This window comes from Quercus robur, chromosome 6 (genome assembly GCF_932294415.1).
Source record: "Quercus robur chromosome 6, dhQueRobu3.1, whole genome shotgun sequence".
Lineage (NCBI taxonomy): Eukaryota > Viridiplantae > Streptophyta > Magnoliopsida > Fagales > Fagaceae > Quercus > Quercus robur.
The window spans coordinates 1,403,379-1,423,412 of NC_065539.1; the positions used below are offsets into that span (position 1 = coordinate 1,403,379).

The following is a 20,034-nucleotide window of genomic DNA, read 5'->3' on the forward strand; positions in this document are numbered from 1 at the left end:
TGGCATAGTTTGCTAGAATAATATAAGTGAAGAATACATGAAGTCTTTGTAAGACAAGTTTTCATTTACATTTGCTTTTACATTAGGATTGTGAAGCAGTCATATGTTTCAGAACTGCATGGGTAGATTGATGAGCAAAATACTTTTGCCTTAGCAGTACATATGGATACCCAATAAATGACAAAAAGTGGGCAGGTTTTGAGAAGGAAAGTATTTCATACCACACTTGGTTGTTCTCATCTAACTCAATGGAAAAACGTTCTTCCCCAGCCTGCAATACACCAGAATTCCACGACACATATTACTGTCAGCAAGGGTTCATCAAATCAAGCAAGTTTAACACAACAAAAATTAATAGAAGTGTTAAACAAGGTGAAAAATCACATGCAAGAATTTAAAACAGAGACTTTATTGAAGAAAAAGAAAAAAAAAAATCTAGTCTCAGGACTTTAAAAAATGAAAATAAAAATTGACCTGCTCTTAGGATATGCCATGTAGTATGAATAGTAAAACTCCCACATATAATAGATCAACTGCAGCAGGTTACTTCATTAGCATGTCCAGATGATGCAGAGAAAATGGAAGTTATGGATTTTCGGACAAAACTATCACATTTATATATGCCATGCAATTGCAAGAGCTTGAATTTGCAAGATAACATACACCAAAACAAGTGCAGGAGCTTTCGACCAAACTATCACATATATACCATGCCAACTTGGTTATGCTATGGTCTAACATATAACAACAAATAATTCTATTTTAAAGAAGTTGCAAGGAAGTGTTCGGCAGTCCAACACACAAATAGAAAATGGTTGATGTTTTGGAGCATCAGAGCCAAAAATGGATAGATAAATGGTTAGACCTCCACAGACACGATGAGAAGTCACGTCTTAGATATAGAACAAATCTTCCAAAGAGCGAAACATTAAAACAAACAGTGAGCAAACGAGAGAGAGAGAGATAGAAACTACTTGGAAAAAGGGGTCACCTGATCCGAGGACCACAGGCAACTCTTATGAAAATATTATTAGGAAAATAAGGCTCAAGTCATCCAGTAACAGCCATTGTTAAAACCATTCCTTCCAACCTAAATTCTGATCTCTATTTCTAAAATATATGGAAAAAGAAATTTATGGAAACAACCTTAAAGGTTCATAGCTATAAAATATGAGTAATATATGAAAAGGCACAAACCAGTAGGTGACATTGAAGGGTACCGCTTCCAAAACCAAATGACACCATGGCCTTGTTAGCCTTTCTCTTGTCATTTACATATACAACCTGAAGTGGCATCATCATCCATGGGAGAAACTCCTTGAGACAAACACAGAACTTGACTCCATTCTGAATTGGAGTTTTAGAATCAACAAATGCCCAATCCAATCCAAAATTCCTGTAATAATCATATTAATCTTGGAATTTGGATTTCCCTAATTAAAATTTTCTACCTCGAAAATTATCCACGCACCTCCAAGTTTGTAGAGCGCTTTTACCCTTTTCAAAAGTCTCAAGACCGGAGCCAACTAACAAACACGCATGGTTCAGTAAGAAACCATCTTTTGACAGCTCTTTATCTTCTTGGAGGCAAGACGGGCTTAGCAGTAGCTACTCTGAATTTAGCGTCATAGTTGAATGCACCTGACCTAATGATAAACATCAGACATCAGTTTAGATTAGAAAATCTAACAATAAAGATTTCATTTCATTGACACAAGACTTTAGTCAAATTGAAGTTCTCATACTTGTTGATGCAGGCCTTCTGTTCTTGAGGAGATGGACGAGCCGAGCACAAGAAAACCATCTCTGTCAAATATATCGATAAACATCAGATGATAATTATGAAGTGCACGTTGAACAAATAATAATTATAAGGCCCATATACCATGTAATAATTATATGAAAAAGTACAATTTTTTTGTATTAATGAAATTCATTGACTAAATGCAGGTTTGAAAGGGCATGATGTTATTTCAAATTCATACCATGAGTGATTTGAAAGTTTAAACTATAACTCAAAACAATCTAGAACATTATAGTTTCAGTTGCAGTGGGGCTTCGGTGCTGATGCTCACTGTCCCATATGCAGGTTCAGATTAGCAAGCAGAGCTCTTCTTTGAATGCCCTTTTTCCCAAAGGGATCTGGAACAATAACATGTGTTGATACCTTGTCAAGTATCCTAAGTCCTGTTGAGTCTGTTGAGATGACATTATAGCTTGTGGACAGGGCAAAATTTGGTATTTAGACTGTTTTCAGAAAAAACACTTTTGTGAACAGCATGCGCGTCAAACTATTTAGTTAGTTGGACTGATTTTGGAACTCGAGTTTGGCAAACTCGAGTTCCAGCCCAAAATTCAAACTATAGTGGCGTGAAAAACGCCACTATATGTACCCTATAGTGGCGTTTTCTATAAACGCTGCTATAGGATCTAAAAAACGCCACTATAAGGTTTGCTTTCTAGCCCAAAATCAAGTTTGGCAAACTCGAGTTCCAAAAACAATCCAACTAACTAATTAGTTTGACGCGCATGCTATTCTCCAAAAAAATTTCTAAATTCAGTCTAAATAGCAAATTTTGCCTATGGACAGGCTCAATCGAAAGGAAAAAAAAGCCTCATGTCTATAATATGCAGAATAGCTCTGTGGTCTGCTATTTATATCATACTAGTCATAGACCCGCGCATTGCGCGAGATAATTTGTTTTTAGGGTGATCTTATTAAATATATTTGAGGTAATAAGTAATAACTCTCTCTCATTCTGTTTATATTAATAACAAAATATTTTAACTTTATTTAAGAATCTGTTTATAAATGTTTAATCATGGTTAATAAAGACATTACTCATAACTTTAGAATTAAAATAAAAATTTATAAAATACCAAAACATTTGAAATGACAAATCTCTCCATAACTCATAGGGAAAAGAAAAGGAAAAAAAAAAGAACAAAAGACGTTACTTAATATTTTGAAATACACTTTAATTTAAAAATTTTAAAATAAGAGAATTTAATTTTAAAATTAAGGTTAATTTTGGAACCTACCTTAAGCACATGCAAGTTAGTACACAATATTTTAATATTAATTTAACTAAGTTTGGTCAAACAAATGTGAAGGGTGAAAATATTTTTTCCTTTTAAGTTTGGGGTAGAGTGTCATTTCTTCAAACTTCAAGAAAAGAGAATGTAATTACCCCTATATTATTATTCTTCTTGTTGTTGTTGTTGTTGTTGTTGTTGTTGCTATTATTAATAATTGATTTTTCATTTTCTTCTAAGTTAATAAAAACTTTACGTATACCTTTTTATTTATTTATAGAATATACAATTTTTTAACCTTTACATATCTTTTTTTTAATGTCAATCTTTACATATACCTTAAGTAAACTCTATATATTCCACTTCTTTAGATGTGCAAAATCATAGACTACAATTTCATAATGATAGTAGCTAATTAGTTTTATCACTTTTTTTCATTATTTCATTTATAACGTTTTTTTACTATTATCATAATTTCATTTCTTATGTAATTTCTATTATTACATGAGAACATCTCCTTTTAGTTATGAATTAGAGTTTGATTAGTTTTCAGTTTAAATATATTGCTATGATTGTGTTTAATTATTGATTATTGATTCAATTTTTTAAGTGAATGTAACAGTTGATTTTATTGCACTGTAAAGTTTTTAATGTTCTTCATATTGGTCATATTTATTTTTTATTTTTACTTCTCTTTACAACCTCTTTGTTTTCCAATTAATAGTTACTAATTGACATTTGATTTTTTTTTTCTTTACCATCTCTCTCTCTCTCTCTCCATAGGCAACCTATTGTTTTCCAAAACTTGATGATTATTTTATTGCATTAATTATGCATTGTACCTTTTTTTTTTTTTCATTTAATTTTGCTACCCTTAAGTATATCCATAACTATTAGTTTCTTTATATTATGTTTGGTTTGATATCCTCAGTATTATTATTATTTTAATTTAGTGTTTCCCAATTGCAGTGGCCGCGCCACTTACAACTCAAGGTGTTCCTAGGAACACCCTGACCTGAAAAAAAATCCTAAATTTTTTTTTTTATTTCCTCTATATTAGGAACACCCTCAAATTAAAAATAATAATAATAATAATGTAACAGAGCCCACGGCAAGGCCAACGTAGCAAACCCACGGATTCTCCCAAAAAAAAAAAAAAAACACAGAGCAACGCCTCAGTCCTAAAGGTCTAAATCAGAAAACACTAAAGTATTTCATTTCAACGCCGTATTTCAGAAATCACTAAAGTATCAAAAAAAAAAAAAAGAAATCACTAAAATCCAATCCAAACCTAAAGATAGAGCAACAGGTTCTTTTCAATGCCGTCGCCGCTTGAGATTGGATCGCTCGCTCCGAGCAACCGACGGAGATCTCAAGGTTCATTGGATCGCTCGCTCGCCCCTCCGCCCGTCGTCGCTCACCCCTCCACGTCGTCGTCATCAACGCCGCTTGAGATCGGATCGCTCGCTCCATACTCGGCTGCTCCGGTACTCCCTCCCTCGAGGTATTTCATTCTCTCTCTCTCTCTCTCTCTCTCTCTCTCTCTCTCTCTCTCTCTCTCTCTAACTAAACTGAAATGAATGAAAATTATGAAACTCTCTCTCTCTCAGGAAATGAATGAACTTTAGCTTTACTAATTTTTTTTTTTTGTCTGTGATTGGCCGAACCGAACTTTAGCTTTATTAATTTTTTTTGTCTGTTTTTTACTTTTTGAATTTGGCTTTCCAGTTTATCTTATCTATTGGTGTTGGTGTTGGTGTGTGTTTTAGGGTAACGTGTGATTGTGAAATTTTCTAATTGGCAGAGGCATCAGGATGAGGCGTAATTAATTGTCTTTATACATTATAAAAAAAAATTAAATTATAGGGGTGTGTGCTAGCTAGACCGCTAGTAGTTAGTAAAAAAATTAATGAAGCAATGAAACACTAATAATTAATAATTTAATTAACTAATATATTATAAAAGATAAATAAATTAAATTATGTTAGGCTAAACAATAATTAATAATTTAATAATTAATGAAACAACAATACAACAAATTATAGTTTATAAAAGACAAACAAATTTATGAAACAACTAAATAATAATAATTAATAATTTTATTAATATTTCAAATGAACTTATAGTTTATTGTACAAGTTTCTTTGTTTATTTATTTTCTTTTCATTTTTTTTTCTTTTGAGGTTTTTCGGTGTATAGAATGCAAATTTGTTTTGGTTTTAACAATTTTTTTTTTAAGGCCAAATCTTGAATTTTGGCCGGTATTTACCGAAACGTCCCAAAACACTCGAAATTTTTTCAAAATGGAATAGGAACACCCTGGACAAAATTCCTAGAGTCGCCACTGCCCAATTGGCATTTGTTTTGTGTTATATTTTTTCTTTGATGTATTGGGTTTGAGAATGAGCGTGTTCCTAGTATTACTCCACTTTATGAGGACACTTTTATTTATTGAATTTAAGTAAAATTTTTAATTTTTAATTTTTTTAAATAAAAAAAAGAGAGAAATTAAAAAATAAATAATTTAATGATATGGAAGATGTGGGGAGAGGAATAGTGATATTAAGGTAGAAGGTAGTGGGGAGATGAAAAGATAAAGGTAAGGAAAAAGTTTGGACAAAGTGTAAATGAAAATGAAAAAAAAAATAAAAGAGTACAATTTTTTAAGGATAATTTTATTGATTTAAATTTAAATAAAATATTCCATGTTTAATTATTAAAAATATATATAGATGTGACTGAATTTAAATGTTGAATAACATAAGATGAGAAGAAAAAAAAGTAAAAATAAAATATATAACAATAAATACGAATAAAGAGAACAATTGCACATAAAAGATTTTTATTCTTTCTTATAACTCTAATTAAGATTGATGGTTTTTTTTTTTTTAATATGTGTTTTAGTATTGTGTTTTTTTAATTTCCCATTAGAAAGTCTTTTCTTTCCCTTTTATAATTTTCATTGAATTTTGGTTTGGATTAATACTTAGTTGTTTTTGGAAATAGGAATTTGAATATGCCTACCAATTTTTTGACTAATAAATTATTATAAAATCTATTTTTTATTTCTTTAGTTTTATTTTAATTTTGGTTAAGTTGACCTTGTAATTTTGTGATGATTTTTTATTATTATGATAATTTCCTTATTCCATAAGAGATGACTTGTATATTAAGCAAATGTAACACACTACAGCAAAGTTAGAAGAACATGGTTCACCTTAAAAAATATTAATGAAATACGCAAAAAAAAAAAAAATTAAATGATATCCACCCCAAATGTTTTCCTATAATGACAAGCTTTATCTTTTAACCTCTAAGAAATGCAATGCAATGACCAAAGGATATGCCCCTTTAATATATTGTCTCTAATCAAATAAACAAAGGCTCTTGTCCCCTTTAAGTATAGGTTTATATGGGATTCAATTGTTTTCAATTTCTTCTTTCCTCTGTAAGAAAGAACCATCAACCTTAACTAACCAAAAAAAAAAACATCAACATTAATTAGAGTTATAATAAAGAACAAAAATAAGATAACATTTAACAATTAAAGAGAAAAAAAACAATTTAAAAAACAAATCTAAATGGCATTAACCAATGTGGAGTTTTAAAGAACTCTTGGTCTACCTAGAATATAATAGAGAAAATAAAAATGAGACTAATACTAATTCTAGGAAACATATATAGAGAAATAGAAATAAGGATGCTAATTAAAGAACATTGGCAATACCATCAATCCCATTTAAAGCTTAATCATAGCTCCACTAATTTGCTGACTTTCAACTTTTGGCTGGTATATATTCAGGCGTTCTCCAATGCCGTAAAATTCTTTATTGTCTGGTTTTACTTGAATTCCGGCAAACTACCCAATCAAATTAAGGAGAAAATGAGAATAATGATTCTAGTGTAAAAAAAAAATCTCAAAGATTAGTAATTTGGCATAAATAAAAGAATGTATAAAAAAATTCATCGAAAAATTGAGAGAGAAAGAGAGAGAACCTTTTTTTGAATTCTGGCAAACTACCCGATTAAATTAAGTGAGAAAATGAGCATAATGACTCTAGTGTAGAAAAAAGAAAAGAAAAGAAAGGATTCCCAAAGATTAGTAATTTGGCATAAATAGAAGAATTTATAAAAAATTCATTGAAAAATTGAGAGAGAGAGAGAGAGAGACCTTTTTTTTGTGAGAGAAAACCAAGCATAGAATGAAATAGATAGTTACAAATTTATAGTAAGAGAATGTGAATAAGAAGAGACAAAATAAAGGAAAATGAAGAGAAAGAAGAATAAAATATTTATGTAGAGAGGGTAGTGGGAAGATGAAAAAAAGAAGAATAATATTTATGTAGAAGATAGTAGGGAGATGAAAAGAAAAAGAATAATATTTATGTAGGAGGTAGTGGGGGGATGAAAAGGTAAGGGTGGAGAAAGTGTGGAAAAAGTGTAAATATTAAAATAAAATAAAAAGTAAATGTTAAAAACAATTATAGGAAAATTGGAAATAAAATGATAATGAGGTGGACGATGATGTGGCTCAACTGGAGCGTAATAACAATAAATGCAACGCTTCTGCTTTTAGATATATATAGATTTAGCAGCAGCAAAGGAATGCAGTAATTCACCAAAGGAGAGTTAGATCTGAGGAAGGCATTGAGAGAATGATAAGATGGGAAGTTAAGAGCAGAGTTGAGACTAGTGGAAGTTTTTGTAATTCTATTTTTATGTTGAATAGAACAGTTTGCTGTATTTGGGGAATTACTTTTCTCCTTACTTGAAAAGCTCTTCCCTTCAGTAGCTCGGTAAAGGTTTTGCTCGTTCATCCAAAACAAAAATCTCAAAACAATCATATATTAGTGAATTTCATATCAAAGTATTTGGACTAAAAGTTGCTACTCAAACCTCTTGATTTTTTTCATCCTCACATCCAAATGCAACCATAAGAATTGCGATAGGGCGGAGTAGTTAAAAAAAAAAGCGCTTACGCACAAGGAGTCAAGAACGTACATTGATAGCTAAGTAGTAACTAAAAGTGCTACGAGAAAGCTTCTAGAAAGAGCATGAAGCCACGAACACTCTCTAGGGAAGAAGAGGCAGAGCTGGCTCGGAGTAATAAGAAGGTTAAGGACATCCACCATGCCGAGTTTAATGAGGGTTCTAGGGAGAGCTCTCCATCCCCGGGATACAATAATTCTGATTCGGGTGCTAGAGTCTCTTTCAAGGAGAAACTCGTGGGTGAAATACCAGGGGCTTTTGTGAAAGCTTTCGACTTTGATAACCCTATGGAGGAAGATGAGGATTCTGACGGTGAAGATGGAGAGGACATTGGTAAGCTCCGGGAAGGTTGGGTCACTGTCAAACTGTCCAAGGATACCAAACGGCACATTAGAGGCCCCTGGTCTAAATCCATTATAGTCAAGCTTGTTGGCAGAACAAATAGTCTTTTATACATGCAAACCAAGCTGAACCAAATGTGGAGACCAACAAGTAGGATGGATTGTGTGGATCTTAAGTCGGGGTTTTTTCTGGTCAGATTCTTTTCGAAAGTGGACCTTGATAATGTTTTAATGAAGGGTCCTTGGTTTATTGGTGACCAATTTCTATCTATAAGGCCATGGGAACCTTTTTTTAAGCCATCTACGGTGAATGTCTCATTGATTGCGGTTTGGATTCGTCTCCATGAACTTCCTATAGAACTATATGAAGCGGAGGTGCTAAAGGAGATTGGAGAATCCATTGGTAAGGTTCTAAGGATTGACTCCCATACAGCCATGGAGGCGCGTGGTAGATACGCTAGGCTGTGCATCTAAATTGATATCAACAAATCTTTAGTGAATGCCATTCTTATTGGGTGTTTTTAAGCCATCTACGGTGAATGTCTCACTGATTGCGGTTTGGATCCGTCTCCATGAACTTCCTATAGAACTATATGAAGCGGAGGTGCTAAAGGAGATTGGAGAATCCATTGGTAAGGTTCTGAGGATTGACTCCCATACAGCCATGGAGGCGCGTGGTAGATACGCTAGGCTGTGCATCCAAATTGATATCAACAAATCTTTAGTGAATGCCATTCTTATTGGGTGTTTTGAGCAAGCTGTGAGCTATGAGGGCATTCAAAGCCTCTGTTTTTCATGTGGAAGGCTTGTTCACAGAGTGGAAACTTTCCCTTACACCATTCGCAAGGGAAAAGAGCCGCTGACACCGGGTGAGGAGGTGCTGCCCAACCAAGGTGAACATTCACATGAAGATCATGGTGGTCGAAGTGCTCAGTCAGGTAACGACATGGACAAGGTGGGTGAAACAACGGAGGCGGACGGTCAGTACGGAACGTGGATGGTAGTATAGAGAAGGACAAACGAGAGAAAGGGGACAAAGGCTTTTGGCAGTACGGAGAGTACTACCAGATCAGCTCAGAATGTTGTGTCACAACCAACTCCAAAAAAGCCGGAATGGAGGGGCACGTCGGCTAACGGTCCAGCTCCTGTACAAAGCATGCCATGTAAAAACAATGACACTGGGGACCATTTTAGGAGAGCTGGATCGGTTTGGACCCCCATTGTTATTGGCCTGGGCTCCATGGACGTTAGTTTCAGCCCCAATTTGGGCCATTTGGACAGCACGTTGTTGACAGAAGGGGCTAAAAGATTTGATACAGGTTCTGGGCCTTCTCCAAGCCCGAATTATCAAGCCCATTCTCTTAGGAAATATCCGGCCTTTGTTAAAGGAAAAAAAGTCGTTGCGAGGGGCTTAACTCACTTTTCTCCACCTAACACTGACCGGTCTTCTCTGAGAAAGTTGCCTTCTACAAAACCCACTTCCTTAACTCCTTTCCATGCCTCTACAACCCATCGTGTACCTTCTCCTGCTACTAATAAATCCTTCCATTTTACGGCATTAGCAAGTAATGGGAGTGACCACCAAAATGTTTGGAATGAGCCAAAATTTTCCGGTGACAATAGAAGTGATCGGGGCGTTTCAAGCTCATCAGGAGATCGACAAGAGGCTTCCTTGCTTCCTGTAGCTGAAGCCGCCAACAGCGATGGGAATATAGGTGAGTCTTCTAATCCTATAGTCACTCCTGATGATCGTGGTCTACCCAAGAAGGTGGGTAATGGGGATATCATTGTTGAAGAGCAGGCTAGTCCTTGCTATAGAGATGGGTCAAGCTATGAGGACTTGGGGTATGATTGTATGGAGTCGAAGGGAGGGGGTGGAGTCCCCCCATCTAATTGATTTGCTTCTGTTTTTCCTTTTTTATATTATCATGAATATTATGATTTGTAGAGGAGCTTTAAAACCCTCTTTTCAGAATTATATTCATGATTTATCTCGGAGACATGATCCAGCTATTCTTGTAGTTATGGAGACTAAGTTGGGTGGTAGCAAAGCCAAGGATGTCACTGACAGGTTACCTTTTGATGGAGTTATTCATTCGGAGACTATTGGTTTCACTGGTGGGTTGTGGTTGTTGTGGAATAAAGATAAAGTGGAGATTGAATAGTTAGCTAGAACAAAGTAGGAAATTCATGTTGAAGTAAAGGTGTGTGCCGCAAATCTCTCCTGGATTTTCTCTGCAATTTATGCTAGTCCTAGGAGTGAAGAGAGATGTATTCTATGGAATAATTTATCTAAGGTTGCTGAGATGCATAATAAGCCATGGATTATGGCGGGTGATTTTAACGAACCTCTTGTCCAAGAGGATAAATTTAATGGCAGGGGTGTTAGTGTTAATCGGTCTTTGGCTTTTAAAGAGTGTTTAGATGTCTTCAGTATGGTTGGTATGGGCTTTTCTAGGCCAAGGTATACTTGGACAAATAAGCGGGATGTTGGAAACCTCATCTTGGAAAGGATCGATAGGTTTTTCATGAACCCGGATTGGTGTGTCCTCTATCCTGATGCGAAAGTAACCCACCTTCCTTGCTGCCACTCCGACCCCTGTTCTTATGGAGACTAGTCCGTTTAGAACAGTCCAACTTAATCGCCCTTTTAGGTTTCAAGAGTTCTGGCTCTCGGATTTGTCTTTCCCCAATGTTGTCTCAAGTGCTTGGAATGGTAATAGGAATTTAGATGAGTCCATTGAGGTTTTCTCGAAAGAAGCAACCCTTTAGAACAGGATTCATTTTGGAAACATCCAGCAGAAGAAGAGGAGAATTATGGCGAGAATCTATGGTGCCCAAAAAGCTATCTCCATTTGGCAGAGCTCCTCTCTTGTTAATCTTGAAAATAGGCTGCATCAGGATTTGGAGATGGTCCTTAAGCAGGAAAGGGATCTCTGGATGCTGAAATCCAGAATTAATTGGCTGATTCAAGGGGACCGCAATACCTCTTTCTACCATGTTTCTGCCCTAGCTAGAAGGAAAAGGAATCATATTGTCTCAGTAAAAGATGAGAGGGGAGAGTGGCTAATTGAGGAGAGAGAAGTAATGGATCATTTTAGAAGTGGTTTTGTCTCATTGTACACTACATCCCTTAAGGAGACCTCTCGTATTCCAAAGCAAGATATGCTTGGGCATGTGCATCTGTCTGAGGAAGCTAAGGACTCTATTGGTGGTATGGTTACCTTGGAGGAAATCAAAGATGCGTTATGGTTAATGAAGCCGTATAAGGAGTCGGGTCCGGATAGGCTTCACGCTGGTTTTTTCCAACGCTTTTGGCTTGTGGTTGGGGATTCTGTTGTGGAGGAAGTGAAGAGAGTATTCATTGAAAGGAAGGTGCCCGATTATCTTACTAGAACCCTTATTGTGCTTATTCCAAAAATTCAGGGCCCAGAAACCATTGGTAATTACAAACCTATTAGTTTGTGCAACACTATTTATAAGATCATCTCTAAGGTTATTGTAGCTCGGCTTAGACCTCATTTGGAGTATCTTGTCTCTCCTTATCAGTCAGCTTTTGTTCCTAGTAGAAGAGGAGCCGATAATGTTATTATTGTTCAGGAGTTGATTCATTCTATAGGTAGAGCCAAAGGGCGCAAGGGGTATATGGCCATAAAGATTGATCTTGAAAAAGCTTATGACAAGATTGAGTGGAGCTTTATTAGGGAAATGTTGATTTCTTCAACTTTCCTACCACTCTTATTGAGCTTATTATGAGCTGTGTCTCATCGGTTTCGACATCCATTCTGTTTAATAGGGGCTGCCTCGACTCTTTCTGCCCATCTACAGGTATTAGACAAGGGTATCCCCTGTCTCCTTACCTTTTTATCCTCTGTATGGAATTTTTGGGTCATTTGATTGAAGAGAAGTGTGAAGCTAAGCTTTAGGCTCCAGTGAAAGCTTCGAGGAGTGGTCCTGCTTTTTCACACTTATTCTTTGCAGATGACCTGGTGCTCTTTGCAAGTGCGGATCAGGATAACTGTAATACCATTAAGGCAGTGTTGCAGGAGTTTTGCCCAAGATTCGGTCAGAGGGTGAGTGAAGCCAAATCTCGACTTTTTTTCTCTCCAAATGTGGGGCCTGATAAAAAAGATCTCCTATTGGGGATTCTCGGGTTTAATTCGACTCCTAACCTTGGCAAATATCTGGGGTTTCCTTTAAAGCATACTGGCGACCGTAAGCATGACTTTGATTTTGTGTTAAATAGAGTCAAGAAAAAGCTGGCTGGGTGGAAAGCTAACTTACTCTCTATGGCTGGCCGTATGGTTCTCATTCAGGCTTCCTCCTCAACCATTCCGAATTATGTGATGCAGTATGCTTCTCTCCCAAATAAAATCCTTAATGGTATTGATAGGGTCAATAGAAACTTTCTTTGGGGGACGACGGATCATGTTAAGAAAATGCATTGGGTTAATTGGGGTGAAGTGACTAAACCAAAAGAGGCAGGTGGTTTGGGGTTACAAGCTGCTAAAGGAAGAAACATGGCGCTTCTGGCCAAGCTCAATTGGAGATTCCACAAAGAGGGGAATGCCCCTTGGGCTAAGGTTCTTAAGTTCAAATATTGCAATAGGCAACGTCTCAGCTCAAGAAATGAAGCTAAACTTCCAAGTTCACCGGTTTGGAAAGGGATGAAGAAAGGTGAAAGAGTTTTCAAAAAAGGGATTAAATGGATCCCAGGGCATGAAAGCAGCCTTAATTTCTGGTCCGATAGCTGGTCAAATCTTGGTCCCATCAGGTCTCAAATCCAAGGTCTACTTCCGCAAGATTCGGACAAGCTGCAAATTAAAAATGTGTTATCTCCCTCTTGTTGGAATTGGGCTACTATTCCTTTTGACCTCCCTTCTGAGGTTAAAACTGATATTCAAGCCATCCCTACCCCCCTTGTGGCAAGGTGTAATGATAATCTAGCTTGGAAGTTTTCTTCAAAAGGAGATTTTGATATGAGAAGTGCCTATCTCCTTGCCATAAACTCTTCAGGTAATGATTCTGATTCCTTCTCTGGCTCTTGGATCTAGAAACTCCCATCCTTACCTAGAATTCAAATTTTTATTTGAAAGTGTATGCATCAAAGCATTGGTGTTAAGGATTGCCTAGCCAATAGAGCCACTTGTCCGTTGTGTCATTCAGAAACCGAATCTATCATGCATGCTCTTAGAGATTGTAGCCTGGTTAAACCCTTATGGCAACAATTGGGAACTCAATGTTTGTACTCCTCTTTTTTTTCTCAAGGCTGCAAGGACTGGATAACCACCAATGGTGGTCTTAAGTCCTCTCAAAATTCAGTGGGAATTCCTTGGAATGTTGTTTTCTCTTTTGCTCTCTGGTTGATTTGGCAGAACCAGATTGTATTCACCAACAAGGGTGTTAACCCAAACCTTGGTAAGGTTATTACTCTTCAAGCTTCGGAATTTTTCCTTTGCGTCTCTCAACCAAGGCGCAATAATCGGATGGTGCTTAGACAAGTTAAATGGGAGAAACCAGAGCTGGGATGGTTAAAGCTAAACACTGATAGGTCTTGGAATGCAGCAGCAGGTAAGGCAATTGGGGGAGGTTTAATTAGAGACAATTTGGGTAATTGGGTGGTTGGTTTTACCAGAAAGATAGGCAGCGTGAATAGCTTCAGTGCAGAAATTTGGACTCTCCGTGATGGATTGATGTTATGCCATCAAATGAATATCCCTGCTATTATTATTGAGCTTGATGCAAAGGCTCTTGTTGATGCGCTAAACAACCCCCGCTACAGCAACTCAGTGATTTCTCCTATTTTCGTGAGGCTAATAAGTGTGTGGATTGTTTAGCAAGTTATGGCCATTCTCAAGATGTAGATTTTGTTATTCATTCTGTCCCTCCCGTGGAGTTGGTCTCCTTTGTTGAGGCTGATTATCATGGTGTTGCTTGTAACAGGCTTTGTCCTGAGTTTTGTCCTTTTTCTTAGTTGAATGATAATTCCAGATTACCAAAAAAAAAAAAACAGCGCTCTACGTAATCAACAACAAAAAAGCCTTCGTCCCAAAACTATAGGGTCCACTATGAATTGCAACAGACTCATGGCATAATTCATATGTATTCATTCTTCTCCGCCTTTCTACAACTACAACCAAGCTTTAGTTCCAAATTTTTGGGGTCAGATATGAATTCTCAACAAATTAGTCAGGGTCAGATATGTGTATTCTTTTCCGTTATTCTATTTTGTCAAAAATCATATCACTGGACATAATCCTATTCATTGCAAAAACTAATAGATAAATAAAATCCCTGCTGGTTTTCAGGATTTAATTTAACAAATTACATGAAAATCATTCTCTTTCACTAAACGAATCAACGAAATGGCAGACTTGCAATGATGAAATAATTTTTTTGAAAGGAATGATGAAATAATTCAAATATTAACTTTTAATAAATAAATAAATAAAGCGAAACTGGAGAAAGGTGTGAAGGCAGCTCGAATTTGAAGAGGAAGATAATTGTGCGTTAGAATTACAACCAATAGGGATTGAATGAGTTTGATTAAGACATTATTAACTACAAAAAATGAAACAACAACATAATTGCCTACAGTTTTTACCTTCTCTGTTCGAAGAAGCTCAAGGTTGGGTTTCAGTTTTGTTGGGACGAGACGACACTAGGTTATGTATTTCCGTTTTTACTTTCAGTGAAGCGGTGATTGTGTGAGTATGACTATGAACTCTTAAATTATATAACTTTATAAATATAGCCCAGAAATACATTAAAAAAATTGAATTACAATTTAGTATGATTGGGAGGGGCCAAAACATTTTAAAACCCACCAGTTTGGTCCTCAGAAGACAACTTTGCAACTAAACACGTAAACATGCAAACTCTCTGTTCTCTCTCATCTCTCTCTTCTCTCTTATCCATTTTAAAATACACCTCCAGCCCTTGCCTTAAAATACACCTTGCCAGCAAATATCTGAAGCAGATCAAAAGACTTCATTTTAGATATCTATCAAGAGTGCTCCATCTAGGCTCTGCCTTGCGAGACACGACCAAAAACACACCAGCAAAAATCACAAAAAAATATCCCCTTCAAACCAATAGAAACCCAAAAAAAAAAAAAAAAAAAAAAAAAAAAAAAAAAAACCAACAAAATGAAAAAGAAAAAAACACACCATCGGCTTCATCGCCGATCTTCATCGACTCCTAAAGAAAGACTACCCAAATCCGAAATCCAAAAGCCATGCCACGATCAACGCCGCCGCCACAAAGTGGATGAGAGAGTCTGTTGTTGGCAAGATCCAGATCGAAGCACCATCATCATCGTGTGGGTTCTGATCTGAGAGGGACGAGAGTCCGTTAAACAGCACTGATGGCGTCAAACGACTCAAACCTGCAGTGGGAATCGGGAAGTCCTTTGCTGGGTGGTATTTCCGGTGACCAAAACTCATGGGTTTCGCCGGTTAGAGAGAGAGAGAGAGAGAGAGAGAGAGAAAGGAGAGATAATAAAAAATAGGGACAAAATGGGGCAAAAAAAGTCCAATACCATTATTTTTCGAATTTAGTAGTGATTTATCACTGTTTAAAAAATATTTATATCCTTTTTCCCAAAAAAAGAAATATTTATAGCATTTTAAGCGTATTTTGTAATTTTTAATAAACATTACATATATTTTTACACATTTTTATTTTTTCAATCACACATATTTTAAAATAATATAAACCATATTACTCAACTCTGGCCTTTAAAACTTGAGATTTTGGTCAGTGCAATGTGCTACTCGAGTTTACGACACTCAAGTCAGCAATTGTGGTTGTCTCACACAGTCGACCATTGTGGCTGTGGGTTTCCCTTTTTTCTTTCTTTCTTTCAAGCTAAAACACTACTAATTTCGAAAAATAGTGGACTATTTTTGCCGATAAAATGGTCTTTTTGCGGATCAAATTGGTAGGTTTTTAATTGTTTTATATCTAGTTGGTATTATCACCAACATCAGGTAAGTTTGTGAAATTTATCCTTATTTTTTTAATTTTTTAATTTTACTAAAAATACGTTAATTACAAAAAAGAAGAGGGTCGGTTTGGGTAAGTTCTGGAAACCCAGAATTTTTGCTTGTGTTATTTTGGGTATAGGTAGTAGTAGAGGGTCAGTTTGAATAAGCCCCCACCCAAAAAAAAAAAAAAAAAAAAGGTCGGTTTAGGTCTTCTTTATCTATCTTGCAAAGTCATTCTCTTAGTCAATTAACGAAACTATGGATGAGAGAGAGGTCGACTGGTCTGCTCTTCCAGTTGAACTCTTGCTTTTAATCGGAAAATCCATCCAATCTCGCATCGGTGTTGTAAGATTTCGCAGCGTCTGTGCTTCATTGCGATCCTCTATCCCTCCACCATGTGAGATATTGCCTCCTTTTCCTCTTCCTCTTCCTTTCACCGGATCTGCTGGCAGAGCCTTTGTCTCTCACAGAACCTTCTATCGTTTCAAGCTACCAGATGATGTTAATCCAAACCCTTCAACATGTTCATCAAAGAGCTGGTTGATCAAGGTGGAAGAGTTTGAATTTGGTCGAAAATGTCTTTTAAATCCACTTCCAAATCTCTATTTCGGGTTTCCTTTTCCAAAAGGGATTAACTTATTGGATTATCAAGTTGTCGAGGTAAGCAAAGAATATGAACTTCAATCTATTAGTGGCATGCCTATTGTTGGTGTGGATAAACTAGTATTGTTTCCTGACTCTGCATGGAATAGTTCTGTTAAAGACACTGTGATTTACGCTTTATTTCATGAAGGAAAGTTGGGGTATATGAAATATGGAGATCAAAATTGGACCCTTGTAGATGATCTCTGTCACTATGATGACATTATTGTATACAATGGAAAACCCTATGTTGTTGATAATTGGGGATTAGTTTCATGGATTGATTCATCAATGAAGCTGATAGAATTTTCGCCTCTACTTCCGAATTTTGGAAACCAGAAGCATTTGGTGGAGTCACGTGGAGAGCTCTACGTTGTTGATAGGTTCTTTGATACACAGAGGAGGCTTCACCATCTCCCTAAGACATTTACTTTCGATGTTTATAAGCTGGACCAAGAGTGCGGTCGTTGGGTTACGGTCGAGAATTTGGGTGATCGAGTTTTTATTTTGGGTAAAGACAGTTCCTTCTCTGTTTCAGCTACAGAATTCTCTGGATGTAAAGGGAATTGCATTTACTTCACTTATAAAGATGACAATGGTGTCTTCGATCAGAAGACTTGCAAGATTGTAGATTTCCAAGACTGGAGTCATCTATTTCGGCTTCCCCCATCTTGGCTCAACTCAAAATCTTCATCTAAATGTTGAGTTTAGGTAAATTTTTACTTGGTGGTTGTCTTTTTAAATTAATTATAGTATTGCCCTTGAACTGCTCTATGTTGGTTTGTCTTTTATGAATTTAGCTTTATTTGTGATGTCTCCTGTGTCACTTTGTTTATTGATTGTGATATTAATCGGGTTTCAGCCCGACACAGTGGCTGATTCTTGTCATTTGATAATCCATGTTGATTGAAAATTTGATTTCAATGGAGATGTTGAGCAGGCTGTAAAATATTAAAGCTTGTGTAGAAATAGAACTTTCTCACAAATCTACTCATGGCCTAGCCTTTTTATTTATTTGTTCATGTTTTTGGTAGTCCAACTGTTTCAGCAAATTAGTGGTGTAAATGTTTAAGATATATATGACGACTGGAGAAATTATTCATTACAATATGAGTATGGTTATACTTATGTGGTTCCCCCAACCAATAAAAAAAGTTATTACTTATCAATTGCCAATTTTATGAAGTCCATTGTCACTGAAACTAACAATGGCTTAATTGTATTGGTCAGGAGGATCATGTGTATGGTACAATGGGAGGATTAAAATAATTTGTATAAAATACTAAATTGAAGAGCAGATAAGCATATCTTTTCTTGAGTGGTGATAATTGGAGAGGTTATAATTGGAGGATCCTTTTACAATTTGATCATCTTCTTGTTTGGATTACCATGATTTTGAGTAATATAACCTAGTTTTCATCACTGAGTTTCCAAAATGCGTGGATCCCACCAAAAAAATCTTGTTTGGCTTGGTTTTTGGGCGTTGTTTCCATCACTCAAAACTCAAAAATTTGAGTGATGGATGATGGAAACTGAAAGCAGAATTTTGGTGTTTTCATTTTCTGAAATATGAGTTATGGTGGCAAAAAGTAAGTTATGTGACCGAGTTATGTGACCAAACAATAATTTTAAAGTTTTTGAGATAAAGTGAGGTTTGAGTTATGAGTTATGGGTTGTGAGTTTGAATTATGAGTATTGAGTTATGAAAATTGAGTCATGGCCAAACCAAACGAGCCTCAAGCTCTTGTATGTCTTCTAAAATTAAAAATGCAGAATCTAATAACAAACAAAATGTTTTGAAGGAACCCAATTTTATCGGGTCTAGGGTATTGAGTGAGAAATAAATGGCTGAATTTGTTGGGCAAAAAAAATATATAGCTATTCTGTAAATTGATAACTGGCATTGTTAATGGCATATATTGCTCACATAAATGCTCAGGCCTAGATGCTGAACCATGCTCCAAACATGGTAAGCCAGTAGGGCTCCTCTAGCAGGCCAAACGCAAGGGCTTGATATTGTTTGAAATACATAAGATGCAAGAGTCTGATAAAAGATTAAGCTTTAAGAACATTTTGAATCCTCCTGTACCTCTGAGAACCTCTCAAGTCTTTTTTTCATTTTGATGAATGAGAAAATTTTATTCAGACAAAAGGCGAACAGTACAGGTCAACCCAAACAACCAAGAGCTATATTTCAGGCCCAAATCAAAGAAGAAGAAGAAAGTAGCAACAAAAGAAACCCACAGCTTTTACTCCCACCCCAAAAAACAGCAAATACATCCTAAAACAGGGGAAATTCAATCTCCAAAGGCAACACAAAACTTTATTTTGGATGGAACTCTTACTTTTTTTCTTGTGCAGCAACATCCTGCATCTAATTCTTTACAGATTCCCTTTTCACTCCAACAACCCCCTGGCCTATTTCATCCTTTGCTCTCCAAATATGATAGTAACAGCCCAAGCAAGTTTTGTGATTCACCTCTCAAAACTATTCCCCTTCAGCCCATATGACTGCCCAATTAACTTCCACATCTCATCTTCCTATCATCCAATTATGCAAACATCTCCAAAGAACCTCCCAACAAGTCCAAGAGCTTTGTGTAGAAGCACTAAAAGTTGTCAGCATGATTAATCCTTACTCCTTACCATAATTCCACAATAATCATGATGTAGAAACACTTTTGAAGATGGGGTGGGCATGTCTACTTGCGTAATCAGTTTGATTGGACAAAATATAATGCAAAGAATATCCCTGATTTGTTTGCTAGAGTACCAAATTTCTTCTTTTATTTACCATTTTTCAAGTTGATATGCTTTAGGTCCTGAATGCTGTTGTTTACAGCATGTAGCATAAGCTGTACCTTTCTTTTCTTTTCCCTTCATTTTTCTGTTTTCCTTTTATTTCCCACCTGCCGAAACAGTTTTAAGCTTCACCTAAATTATAGTCCTGTTTTGAGGAAAATGGTATTTTTCTTAAGGTTCTTAAGCCTTGTAGTCTATATTTGACCACAACAAAATACAGTTTGCCAGGGTTTTCA

General features: G+C 36.1%; 3 protein-coding genes and 1 pseudogene across 8 annotated transcripts in view; 2 read left to right on the plus strand and 2 right to left on the minus strand.

Annotated features, from left to right (window-relative positions):
- Nucleotides 1-20,034, minus strand: part of LOC126690493 (UPF0548 protein At2g17695-like) — a 31,137-nt gene that overhangs the window by 7,580 nt on the left and 3,523 nt on the right. Inside the window, exon 1 of one of the 2 annotated variants that reach the window (XM_050385673.1) lies at nucleotides 14,971-15,122. The exons of the other annotated variant lie outside the window; for it this stretch is intronic. The gene's annotated coding sequence lies outside the window, so the exon portion shown is untranslated. Of the gene's footprint in view, nucleotides 1-14,970; nucleotides 15,123-20,034 lie in introns of those variants that run through there. 2 annotated transcript variants of the gene reach the window in all.
- LOC126690485 (putative F-box protein At1g65770) overlaps nucleotides 1-20,034 on the plus strand; it is a 34,230-nt gene that overhangs the window by 3,841 nt on the left and 10,355 nt on the right. Inside the window, exon 2 of one of the 4 annotated variants that reach the window (XR_007644646.1) lies at nucleotides 17,937-18,008. The exons of 1 other annotated variant lie outside the window; for it this stretch is intronic. Coding sequence is in view for 2 of the 3 variants with exons in the window: in XM_050385658.1 (XP_050241615.1) it covers nucleotides 1,758-1,836 (79 nt within the window). In the remaining variant the exon portion in view is untranslated. Of the gene's footprint in view, nucleotides 1-1,757; nucleotides 1,959-17,707; nucleotides 18,009-20,034 lie in introns of those variants that run through there. 2 more of the 4 variants (XM_050385658.1, XM_050385660.1) reach the window with 2 other exon arrangements.
- LOC126690495 (UPF0548 protein At2g17695-like) overlaps nucleotides 1-20,034 on the minus strand; it is a 23,544-nt pseudogene continuing 3,510 nt past the window's right edge.
- LOC126690490 (putative F-box protein At1g65770) overlaps nucleotides 16,371-20,034 on the plus strand; it is a 13,961-nt gene continuing 10,297 nt past the window's right edge. Inside the window, exons 1-2 of one of the 2 annotated variants that reach the window (XM_050385667.1) lie at nucleotides 16,371-17,707; nucleotides 18,227-18,400. In XM_050385667.1, coding sequence (XP_050241624.1) covers nucleotides 16,613-17,701 — 1,089 coding nt within the window. In that variant the 5' untranslated portion in view covers nucleotides 16,371-16,612 and the 3' untranslated portion in view covers nucleotides 17,702-17,707; nucleotides 18,227-18,400. Of the gene's footprint in view, nucleotides 17,708-18,226; nucleotides 18,401-20,034 lie in introns of those variants that run through there. The other variant, XM_050385666.1, reaches the window with a different exon arrangement.